Source organism: Stomoxys calcitrans, chromosome 4, assembly GCF_963082655.1.
Source record: "Stomoxys calcitrans chromosome 4, idStoCalc2.1, whole genome shotgun sequence".
Classification (NCBI taxonomy): domain Eukaryota; kingdom Metazoa; phylum Arthropoda; class Insecta; order Diptera; family Muscidae; genus Stomoxys; species Stomoxys calcitrans.
In genome coordinates, this window is record NC_081555.1 from 66,803,080 (window position 1) to 66,816,384 (window position 13,305).

The 13,305-nt window shown below is 34.9% G+C and overlaps 2 protein-coding genes across 5 annotated transcripts in view; one reads left to right on the forward strand and one right to left on the reverse strand.

Moving 5' to 3' along the window:
• The window catches only part of LOC106093711 (uncharacterized), a 504,285-nt gene that overhangs the window by 389,021 nt on the left and 101,959 nt on the right, over positions 1-13,305 (forward strand). The gene's annotated exons all lie outside the window — the stretch shown is intronic.
• The window catches only part of LOC106093993 (cytosolic endo-beta-N-acetylglucosaminidase), a 91,582-nt gene that overhangs the window by 32,228 nt on the left and 46,049 nt on the right, over positions 1-13,305 (reverse strand). Inside the window, exons 2-4 of one of the 2 annotated variants that reach the window (XM_059366853.1) lie at positions 12,376-12,607; positions 12,148-12,296; positions 3,592-3,769 (exon numbers count right to left, since the gene is read on the reverse strand). In XM_059366853.1, coding sequence (XP_059222836.1) covers positions 3,592-3,769; positions 12,148-12,296; positions 12,376-12,607 — 559 coding nt within the window. Of the gene's footprint in view, positions 1-3,591; positions 3,770-12,147; positions 12,297-12,375; positions 12,714-13,305 lie in introns of those variants that run through there. The other variant, XM_013261165.2, reaches the window with a different exon arrangement.

The window sequence follows — 13,305 nt, forward strand, 5'->3', positions numbered from 1 at the left end:
CGATATCCCCCTTTAAAAACATCTGTGTCACAGGGCGGCAATCTTAGAGCTGGTGAAAAATCATTATTGTCTCGCTGTTGGGTCATCGATATTCTCTCCTGTTTTTCTTGATCTTGTTGCTCGTTAAGGGCCAAAATTTCTCCGTTAAGAGAGCTTAAACACCGTTTATAAGTTTCTAGTGCCTGTTTGTAATTATTTCGAAGTTTAGTTTTATCTATAGGTGTCTCATCCTTTTCCGGAACGCGGTCCCTACAATCTAAGTATGCCTTCTTGATTTGATCCCATAAAGAATTGAGTTCTACCCGCGTGATTTCTAACGAATGTATATTATCATCTGACTTAGCCGCGGAGTAAACGCTTTCAAAATCTACTAAATCATTCACACAGTTTACAAATTTTTCGCGTAAATTCTTATCCATTTTGTAATTGGCTTGTATATGTTTTAAATAGGTTCAAAAACTATAAAACCACGGAAAAATCTACAACAAAATGTCCAAAAAAAACTGGTTATTTGTAGAAATCAAATCTATTTCAAAAAAAACCTAATGCGAGAAAAAAAATGTGTGTCTTGATGATGGGCCAAATTCACTTGGATCAAATTAATTTGGGTCAAAATTAATTGGGTCAAAATTTATCAGACAACCGAATTAGCGATTCATAATCAGAAAACGATCAAAAACAATATTAAAGTACGCTGGGTAAATGTATGAACTTTTCCTTTTTTGAAAAAAAGGTTATGTATGACGTAATACCCAAGCGCACTTTAATAGAAAAACAAAATGGTACTCACTTTGATTGATGTATGTGTGTATGTATGGGTCTATATTGGTGATGCTGTGTTGCTGTTGTGCTGTTTGCGCGCCTTTTTTGAAGCGTCTATTTTTATTGTTCGCTTTTTGTAGGTTTGTGGATTTTTGTTGTTGGGTTTTTTTTTGAATTTTGTAGCTTGGAAAATGACCGTTGTAGCGGTTGTTTCGATTGGTCAAGGTCCAAGCGTACAGTTTTTTAAAAAGTTTTTGTTGTATTTTTTATTTGCGCGACCGTCCCGAATTGATTTTTTAAGGCAAAAACAGAAAAATAAAATTATTAATTTTGGGTCAAATTTAACAAATTTGGCGTGCAACTACTGATTTTATTACGCTTTTTATGGGATTTTGCTTTGGAAATGCGTTATTTAACAATTTTGCTAGAAAAATTATCAAAACACACAAACAAAATTTGTGAACAATTTCGGTAGTTGGACGACAAATCGTTGAATTTTTAAATTTTTATGTAATTTTTCCTTTATTTAGAACAAAAACACTTTTGTATATGAATTTAACACTTTTTTCAAAACTTTTTAAAGTTTTTAATTTTTTTTTTTTTTTACTTTTTGCCACTTTTGTCCCACTGTGCGGGTCACTTTCAAGTTTTTGGGTCTTTTGCACACTTCTTTTTTGATTTACCACAACTTCTAATGATTTTGGGGTCAATTTTTTGCACATTAAAATTTAATTAATTATTTTTATTTTTACACGGGTCACCCTGTTAATTTAATTAGTTTTTGTTTTATTTGAGTCTTTATGTACTTTAATTGTCACTTTGCAATTTGGTTATTATTTTCTTTTGTTATTTCGTTTTGATCTTCATTTGGTTGGAATATTTTATCAAATTTTCAATAAAATAAATGCCACAACCAAACGAAGAACACTGAGAGCCGCTATATATTTTTGTGATTTGTGATGAATTTGTGATTTGTGTATTATTTTGTGTTTTTAATAAATGGCCAAAACTGGTCTTTTATGTGTTTTGATATTTTTGTGTTGGCCGTCCGTCCATACGTGTATGTATGTACGGTTGTGTGTAACCAACCCTTTTTTCGCACTTTTCTCTATTTCTTTTGCTTTTAATTGTTGGGTCACTGCACTTTTGTTGTTGCGAATTTTTTGTGTTTCGGTCACTGGGTCTTTTGAAATGAAAATGAATTATTTTTGGGCAGAAAACAGAAAATTTTTTTGATTTTTGGTTTTTTAATTATTTAAAAAAACCACTTATCCGGTTCGTAATGGACCAAATGTTTGGGGTCAAACTAAGGGTTTTGCCTTCCGAAATAAAACATAGGAAGTTTTATGTTTAAAATTCAAATGTGGTGGTGATTGTTTATTGTGATGTTCTTTTCTATGTTATTTAAATTCATTAGTTATAAGTAGATCGTAGTGTTTAAGTAGCAAATATTTAGGTTTAGATAGCACAATTCATAGATTTAAGTAGCAGTAGTAATTAGATTAAAATTTAAATTATGAGTATAGTTGATTGTAGTAGATAGACATTGTATTTAACAGGTGGGGGGTTTGCAATATTAGAATTAGTTGGTGTTGTATGTTGTGTCCCGCACTTATGGTTGTTGTGATGTTGCAATTGTGGGTCGAGTGTAGATTTGGTTTTTGAGTCGGTTGTTATTGTGTCACTTTGTATCTAAAATGTTAAATATATTAGTTCACTGTTTCAAAGTTTATTGTTGCAATGTTCACTCTAGTTATATATGTTTGTATGTATGTTCACTTTTTACTTTTCACTTCACTTGGGTTTTCACTTTGAGGGGGAGAGAATACGATGCGCGGGTTTGAGATTTAAAACGAGACTGATCTTTCTCTGGTTGTTGCTTGTCACTTGGACCCCGCGAAAACGGTCAACTTTCCAAGCTACAAGCAACAATTCCAGGTAAACAAATATGAAATCAAGGCGGAATCAGCGATTAAGAACTTACTTCAATGTACCGTTATGCACAGTGGGTCATGTGCATACGTGAACGCATGTCTGCACATGGGTGCACATGACTTCATGTTCAAACGTACCTTGAACACGTAGATATTACCATTTATTGTAGCATTTGGAATTTATTTATCTTTTCGTTATTTTTTGCTAACAAATTGGTTTCTGACATAAAAACAATAGCATCTGCGGCTCGTATGAAGGGAGAAACGACCCCATGCGTAAAAAATGTAAAAATCTGCTCAACGATCCAATTAAACCAAGTGAAGCAGTTGTTGACACATATTGAAGTCATGGTAAATAATGAATGGTTCAACGTTACAATGCGTATTATTAAATCCTAAGTAAATAAATGATTAGGGCTTTTATTTACAAACACATGATATTTGTTAAGTCAACAAAAAGAAATGAGAGCATTCATTTGCTTAATGGCGAAGTCTGGAATTTTCCAATATTCCACATGAAGATATAAATAACGAATAATTACTTCAAATGTTATCCTCTTCAGGGTATTTTGAAAAACAAGCTTTGAATTATAAAATTCAATAATCTTCATTTGTTAGTCGATTCATAGCCCATTATTGTACAAAACTGAGTATGTTTGACAGTATGTTTTTGGCACTGTTGGCATTGTGCGTTGCACCGAAACTTTTTACCACGCTTCACATTCAAACATTGTATTCACTTACAATGGCTTTGTTACCTGTTTATAAATATGAATGTACCTTGTTTTAATAGATTTTATTCCCCAAAAGGATTCCCATATATTAATTCTTACAATGCTTTATAATGTAAAAATGCATTCTGCTAAATTAATTCTCAATAAAAGCTGATACTTACTATAGATTCTCCATTGAGTCGAGTTCCACTTTGCACTCAACATTGATAAGCCAACCCTCGAAATGATAGTGTTTGCATATCTTTACCATTGCATCCACAATATTGTCTATCATTTCGGTTGATTGAAGGATATCGTGCAAACGCTTAGATCCATCCTTACCCTCTGTAATGAAGGTTCCTGCACGAAGCACGAATGAAAGAAGATAGAGAAGAAGAAACATAATCAATTAATGACCGGAGGAAAACGTGCAAATGCTTTAAAGGAAAGACAAATAAGGAAAGGCAACAGTCGAGCAGAGTCGACTATATTATGACCTACACCACCGAGTCTGCCTACTTCTGTTCAAATATAAAACTTCACAAAGATCGCAACAATATTGTTATTTCTATAGTCATAAAAGTCTATATATAAGAATAAAGATATATAAGGGAGCTATATCTAAACCTGCACTAATTGGGATGAACGATATGTAGCTGAGGTAAATCGAATACTGGAGCGATTTTGATGAAATTTTGCAAACAAATTGAGAACAATGGTTCTAGTGGTCTACTTCTTAGCGTTTCAAAGAAATGCATAAAGTTATAATACCCTGAACCACAGTTGTGGTGTAGGGTATAACAAGTAAAAGCGTGCTAAGTTCGGCCGGGCCGAACTTAGCACCACCATGGATTGCATTTGTCGAGTTCTTTTCCCGGCATCTCTTCTTAGGCAAAAAAGGATATAAGAAAAGGGTTGCTCTGCTATTAAAACGATATAAAGATATGGTCCGGTTCGGACCACAATTAAATCATATGTTGGAGACCTGTGTAAAATGTCAGCCAATTCGAATAAGAATTGCGCCCTTTGTGGCCTATAGACCAATTCAGACTATAATAAACACGTATGTTAATGGTCATGAGAGAATCCGTCGTACAAAATTTCAGGCAAATCGGATAATAATTGCGACCTCTAGAGGCTCAAGAAGTCAAGATCCCAGATCGGTTTATATGGCAGCTATATCAGGTTATGAACCGACTTGTACTATATTTGACATAGTTGTTGAAAGTAACAATAAAAAACGTCTTGCGAAATTTCAGCCAAATCGGATAGAAATTGAGCCCTCTAGAAGCTCAAGAAGTCAAGTCCCCAGATCTGTTTATATGACAACTATATCAGGTTATGAACCGATTTGAACCATATTTGGCACAGTTGTTGGATATCATAACAAAACACATCGTGCAAAATTTCATTCCAATCGGATAAGAATTGCGCACTCTAGAGGCTCAAGAAGTCAAGACCCAAGATCGGTTTATATGGCAGCTATATCAGGTTATGGACCGATTTGAACCATACTTGACACAGTTGTTGGATATCATAACAAAACACGTCGTGCCAAAATTCATTCAAATTGGATAAGAATTGCGCACTCTAGAGGCTCAAGAAGTCAAGACCCAAGATCGGTTTATATGACAGCTATATAAGGTTATGGACCGATTTGAACCATACTTGGCACAGTTGTTGGATATCATAACAAAACACGTCGCGCAAAATTTCATCCCAATCGGATAAGAATTGCGCACTCTAGAGGCTCAAGAAGTCAAGACCCCAGATCGGTTTATATGGCAGCTATATCAGGTTATGAACCGATTTAAACCATACTTGGCACAGTTGTTGGATATAATAACAAAACACATCGTGCAAAATTTCATTCCAATCGGATAAGAATTGCGCACTCTAGAGGCTCAAGAAGTCAAGACCCAAGATCGGTTTATATGGCAGCTATATCAGGTTATGGACCGATTTGAACCATACTTGACACAGTTGTTGGATATCATAACAAAACACGTCGTGCAAAATTTCATTCCAATCGGATAAGAATTGCGCACTCTAGAGGCTCAAGAAGTCAAGACCCAAGATCGGTTTATATGGCAGCTATATCAGGTTATGGACCGATTTGAACCATACTTAGCACAGTTGTTGGATACCATAGCAAAACACGTCGTGCAAAATTTCATTCCAATCGGATAAGAATTGCGCACTCTAGAGGCTCAAGAAGTCAAGACCCAAGATCGGTTTATATGGCAGCTATATCAAAACATGGACCGATATGGCCCATTTACAATACCAACCGACCTACACTAATTAAAAGTATTTGTGCAAAATTTCAAGCGGCTAGCTTTACTCCTTCGGAAGTTAGCGTGCTTTCGACAGACAGACGGACGGACATGGCTAGATCGACATAAAATTTCACGACGATCAAGAATATATATACTTTATGGGGTCTCAGACGAATATTTCGAGTAGTTACAATCAGAATGACGAAATTAGTATACCCCCCATCTTATGGTGGAGGGTATAAAAAAGGAATGACAATGGGTATAAAGCGATTGGACATTATACGTGTTGATAAATAGTTCACACATTACTGCACGAGCTATTTAGACTCTTCTATGCTTCGCATTGCAGAGCTAAGCAATAAAATGTTAAATGAGCATATCAACGCATTGCCGTATCGAAATGCAATCAACAATTGAATAACCATTTTAAATCATATAATGTGAATCTTGTGTTCTGATTTTTGAAAAAAGAAAATGCTTAACATTTAATTTTCAAACAAAATTAATATTTTGAATTTCCCAAAAGGGGTGGGGGTGTACAAAATTCGTTATTTCGTTTGCAACACATCTAAATATTGATCTGAGACCCAAAAAAAGTTAATATATTCTTGATCGACACTGAAATTCTAAGTGAATGGGCCATGTCGGTCTATGTTTTGATATAGCTGTCCTATAAACCGATCTCGAACCTTGATTGCTTGAGCCTCTAGAGGCGATTTGGCTGAAATTTTTGGGTGTATTGATTTCTAAGGAGTTTTGACTTCTAAAGTGTTTTGATTTCTAACAACTGTGCCAAGTATCGTTCAAACCTGTTCATGACCTGATATAGCTGCCATATAAACCGATCTTCAAATTTGATTTCTCGAGCTTCTATAACGCCGATTACCACTCCATATGACTGAAATATTTTACTATGAACTCCAACATCCGTGTCAAGTACAAGCAAAAAAAAAATAAACCGTTTGAAACTTTTTTACGAGAAACAAAATACTTTTATTACAAATTTTTTCTTTTATTGTAACTATGTAACTCTTCGCTTCAACATATCAAACGTTAGCCATAAATGTAGTATTATCGAATGTAACTAACTTTGTTTATTGTAAACCCTTTAGCAACTTCGCCAACGGTAAAAGCACCCTTCTTTTGTTGCAACACCAAAAACTCTTTTAATTGGAAAAGTGTTTCAATTGCCGCAAACAACTATTCGTTTATATTAATATTCGTATATTTATATTAAAATTAAATAGAATATACATTTACATACATAAGCATGGCGTTAAATTAATTTATAAGTAAAAAAACTATTTGAATCCCCGAATAACATTTTTATCTAGAACGAAAGGTATTGTCAGTGCAAAAAAAAACTTTATATTTGCCACAAATTTTTGCAAGAATTTATCGTAAACAAAATCCAACGTTTTTCAGAAAATAAGTTTACATGACGAAATTTTCTTTTATATAAAACGATTTTTTTTTTTTTGTGAATGATCCAAATGACGTCTAACACCCATCACAAGTAGGGTCCCCATCGGCCCATAATGTGATATGTGTAGCTGTTATTTGAAAATATTTGAAAAAGTCAAAGTATATAAGATTCGGCTCGGACGAACTTAACACGCTTTCGCTTGTTATATTTGACTAGTTTGCTTTAATGCGCCTTCTTTTACTTTATTTTGAAGGTTTGTTTCTATATTTGTATTGCTCTCTTCAAAAGCTTCCACTGAAGTACCATACTGCATAAAAGTTGAAGACTCAAGTATTTGGGGACCCCCAAAGAGGTGTCACCATTTGACACGCCAATCGCACTCGGCTATAAGAAGGAGGTCCCCCATCATTGGTCTTATCGGACAGCACTGAAGGATATCTAAAAATTTGGTCCTGGTTCATCAAATTAATGATAATCGGTATGCAAATGACCACATTACTGCAATATTAGTCCGGATTGGGCGAACATATAAAGGGTGATTTTTTTGAGGTTAGGATTTTCATGCATTAGTATTTGACAGATCACGTGGGATTTCAGACATGGTGTCAAAGAGAAAGATGCTCAGTATGCTTTGACATTTCATCATGAATAGACTTACTAACGAGCAACGCTTGCAAATCATTGAATTTTATTACCAAAATCAGTGTTCGGTTCGAAATGTGTTCATTCACCGTAACGTTGCGTCCAACAGCATCTTTGAAAAAATACGGTCCAATGATTCCACCAGCGTACAAACCACACCAAACAGTGCATTTTTCGGGATGCATGGGCAGTTCTTGAACGGCTTCTGGTTGCTCTTCACTCCAAATGCGGCAATTTTGCTTATTTACGTAGCCATTCAACCAGAAATGAGCCTCATCGCTGAACGGTGAATGAACACATTTCGAACCGAACACTGATTTTGGTAATAAAATTCAATGATTTGCAAGCGTTTCTCGTTAGTAAGTCTATTCATGATGAAATGTCAAAGCATACTGAGCATCTTTCTCTTTGACACCATGTCTGAAATCCCACGTGATCTGTCAAATACTAATGCATGAAAATCCTAACCTCAAAAAAATCACCCTTTATATGGCAGCTTTATCCAAATCTGATCCGATTTCGGCCAAAATCCAAGTGTTTTGTGGTAGTTGTAGAAGAAAGCGTAATGCAAAATTATTTTGCGCTTGCAATGGCTCTACATATACATATATATGGAAGCTATATCTAAATCTGAATTGATTTCTATTAATTTCACCAGTAATATCGAGAGTCATAAGAGAAACCTTCGCGCAATATTTCGTGGGAATCAGCTGACAAATGACGATAGTATTGCTGTATTAGTCCAAATCGGACGAATAAGCCCCCCTTTTGAATAAGCTCACTTTTTGTACAGTTTCAAAGCCCAGCTCAGGGATAAGTCGGTCCATTGATCACTTTTAACACGTATGTATAGCACGAAATAAGATCAAAGTTTAAAACTTTTTTGTATTAGATGAAATCAGCCTAACTTAATATGGGACAGCAAACTATTGACACTAAACCATTAGTGTGTAAAGCTTACTTGCACAGTTTATTCAAAAATTTTAATTTTTTAGAATTAAATGGTGGTAAGCGATTTTTAAAAATATTTTTTATATAAAAGCGTCCTTTATAAATGACGATATGCCGGGAGTACGCCTAAAATAGGCCAATCTGCTTCATTTTCATCATAATTTGAACGCGCATATTGTTAGAATTTGTCTCCACCAGTTGTAACCGTATTCGTCACGACGCACAAACGGCAAACAAAATTTGAAATAAGTCTTGATAAGTCATTGATCTTAGCTGTACAAAATGTTCTAGACATTTGTAGAAGAGTACATAGGTTTTCAGGAAAGTACTGCTGTAGGTACATATCGTTAATACAGGGTGAGATAAAGGGTGTCAAAGTTGACCACTTTTGACTTCTCCAAACTTTTGATCGACTGACCCGATGCTCATGATTTAGGACTCTAGAGAAAGGGGTGTTACAAACGAAATGGCGAGCTTTGGCGAAAAATGCACTTTATAGGGCATTTATTTTGGAGCCTAGGAACACGAAGTGCTTTTCTGGGGCAAGGTTTCTGCACTTCCCTAGGGACGTACTCCTCCTGCCTCCTTTGGGGTAGGGGGAAGGTCATCCTCTCTATTGTTATCGTTGGTGCTATCCAGGAATTACCGCGTGAATGTGGCAATTACATTTTAATGCCCTCAGGCGTATATTTAATGTAAGTTTCCTTTACATCCTTAATTTTGGATAAAAATGAAAATTGGAAAAAATAGCCACAGGTGAGTGTAATTTATTTGTTTTTGCGTTGTCATAATCTATTCCCTAACACCTTTCATTTGATACCCATATTGCCTAGGATTAAGCGGGGGTTTAAAATCATCTAACCCCCTAGAGTTTTCTTAAATCTGATTTTTAGACTTGTTTTTAAATATTCTTAATCTGCTCGCTAATACCTTTCATTTGATACCCATTTTGACTAGGTAGGAGCACCTCAGCCCCATTCTATAGTGGTGGATATAAAACAGTATTTTTTAAGTGCCCGGAGTCGACTACGCAGCCCTGTACCTTAAATAAGGCCATATAAACCGATCTCAGATTTTGACTTTTTGAACCTCTTGAGGGTGCAATTCTTATCCAATTTGGCTGAGGTATTTTGTTTTGACTTCCAATAACTGTGACAAGAATGGTCCAAATGGGTTCATAACCTGATATAGCTGCCATATAAACCGATCTTCATGTTTGACTTCTTGATCCTCTATAGGGCTCAATTTGGCTGAAATTTTGCACGTAAAGTTTTGTTATAACTTCCAACAGCAGTGCCAAGTATGGCCTAAATAGGTTTATAAACCTGATATAGCTCCCATATAAACCAATCTTCGGTCTTTGGGGGCGAAATTATTGGCCTGAAATTTTAATCGTGGTATTTTTTATGACTTCTAATAGTCATGATATCTGTCTCTGTATATGTATCGCCTATTTTTTAAAAATGTCATTCATAGAACATGTGAAATTCGATCCATGGTTGAGAGTATATACATAAGATTCGGCCTGGTCGAAATTTTGCCCATGAACATTCCACTAAGGAACAGGGGTAAACTTCTCACATATCAATGAGTGCAGTCCGATTCAAGTTTTAAGCTCAATGATAAGGTGCCTCCTTTTTATAGACGAGTCCGAATGACGTGCCGCAGTGGGACACCTCTTTGGAGAGAAGTTTTGTTGCCAGCATTAGGAGGGGAAAACCACCACTGAAAAATTTTTCTGATGGTTTCGCCAGGATTCGAACCCAGGCATTCAGCGTCATAGGCGGACATGCTAACCTCTGCGCTTCGGTGGCCTTCGAACTTAACTTTGTTATTTCTGTCATTTAAACATAACAATTAGCCACTACATTTTTCAGAGTTACCTTTCATCTTCTGAATAAATGCACTCCGTGTTCGGTTATTTTTTCATTGTTAGTATAAATTTATTCAAAAATATATACTATAGTTGGATACATTTATCTCGGTATTTCTAGAAATTTATCAAAAAAAATGAGCGTAGTTCGTGTTAAAAAAATTATGTAATTTTTTCGTAAAGTGCGTTGCCTTCAAACGTTATATTTCCTTAACTATATTTCTAAATTAATATTATAATTTTAAGATAATACTTAAAAAATTGTAGATCAAAGATCAAAATTATGATACCTGATCTACAGTGATTACCGCCATGTACCTGAAGTCGGCACTGATATAATTTTAATTTAAAGATGACCAATTTTCCAACTTTTTAGGGAAACATTCCTTTGGTTGAAAAATATTTTCCTCCATATTAAGGATTTTTTATTTTAAATGGTAGATAACTAAATCCTTAACTTTGCGTCTTGTGAAGGTCAAAATATCGTTGATAGTAAGGAAATTGACCTTGGGACAAGACATCAGTGAAGGAGCGTCTTTAAATGTTAAATTTTTTAGGTTAAGATGCTAAATTTATTAAAAGAATTTTTCAAAAAATAAGAATTGTCATTGTCATAATGAACAGTCATCTATGGCGTAAAATAAGAATATATCAACGGTAAAAGTTTGAAATGGATGGTCAGATTCGTTGGTAAATAGGAAATTAAGGGGTCGATTATGGATGACAACTCAACTATAGCTGCGTTGACGGTTGATAAAATCATGAAATAAAAATTAGTATAAAGTTCGAAATTTTTATCCGTTTCATCTAATATCAGTATTTTGAACGTTCAGCTATTAAGTACATTGTACAAAAATATGCAATTCAACATAGAAATAGAAATTTCTATAACAAATTTGCTCGTTGGCAACTCAACTGAAGATGGGTTGCCATCCATAAATATAAAGATAGCATCTTCTTTGGCTCGTTTTCATTGCTCAAATCCTACGAATAAGGAAAAATCTTAAATCTTGGGCCAACTTTTTTTTCAGTGTGGAAAATAGACAGAGTGATCCCGTTACTACATAAGGAAAGGATGTAAGCTGATGCTTGTAGGACTTGGGCGTCGAGACCCATAAAAATCGGATCAATTAGTCTTGAATTGTCCAGACAAGTTTGCTTACCTTTATTCCAGGATTTCTTGGCCTAGAAGAAAATGTGCAAGGTGCACTAACAGCAAAATGAAAATACAATCAGAATTTAGGTCTTATATATTTACATACATGTCAGGCTTAACTTACTTCTAACGAAGTTTATTGACGATACTTTAAATATCGAGGATATTTTACTTACCAACATTTAGGGTTTTATAAGTTAATAAGGTCATATATACTAGTTGTCCTAATGTTTAGTCTCTGTCTTAACTGGTATATTAAAAAAAAAAAAACTAAAAACCTTTCGTGATTTATGCTATAGTTTCAATAATTGAATAAATTGATGACAGGGTGTAAAGCTTGTAAATGCTGTAGATTTTTCAGATAACATGCGATTTTTATGAAATAAAAAAGAGCAGTTGTTAAACGCTTACCTAAAACTGATACGCCATGCTTGTGAGCAGCATTTATCCAACCACACGGTGGTATTGTAATATAATTATGGCTAAAATAACAAAAATAATCCACAGCCGACCAGTGATAAAAGCGATAGTCATCATATTTCTTCGACGAATGGTAATGTCTACAAAGATACAATTAACAAAATGCCCGATTAAAGCTCACTTAAACACTTACACGCCCCATTATCAGCGCCTACTCACCTATCCTCCAGATAATTGCCCATCATGTCGTGACACACCAAGACTTTGCGTCTATTGTGATTGCCGATGGGCTCGCGATAATTGCTAATTAAATTAAATTGCCTCTGCAGATAGACGGGAGCCGAGCGCGGCTTCTTTGGCACCACATAATCACGCCAATCGATGTCCTTGCTGCGCACATTGAACTCCAGCAATTGTTCATTGGTATGCAGTGCCTCAGCTTCTAGTTGATCTGCAAGAGACAAAGAACGAGACATTGTCTATTAGTATTGTAGTTGAATTTGATTTATTTTCACTAAATTTAAAAATAGTTATGAATCGCTGAGAATTTAAGCTAAAACTATTTTAGTTGCTCACTGCAAATGAGGAAACAAGTGAACATACAACAATTTTTCTATTACTTTCTTATCACATTTTGCTATTGCAAAAAACACAACAACAACTACAAAAAAAAACACCAGAGAATGCACTTGCCTGGCCGTATGTCAATGTCGTCTGTCGATGATATGCAGTTTTACATAAAACTTGTATAAAATATGCACACATAACTATTTAAAACTATGGAACTGTGAATTTATCAGTTTATCGTTATGACATTGCACAGTGGCTTACAAGCACGCATGGTATAAGACAGCATTTAATTTGTTAATATTACAAAAACTGCACTATTAACATTACGAAAACCTACCTATCAAAGGATCTACCTACTACTTTAAATACATAGAACCTATGTATGTTTAGAAATACTTTAGCTGTGTATTCCTACTGAAATATCAAATATAATAGCATGATTTTTTACGATAGGACCTAAATTTTGGCTACCGCAGTCTTAAAGGCTATATGTTAATCTGAATTGATTTTTAAATTTTGCACACATATTGGGGCGTCAAATCAAATAATCTCATGCAAAATCATTTTAAGATCGGACCA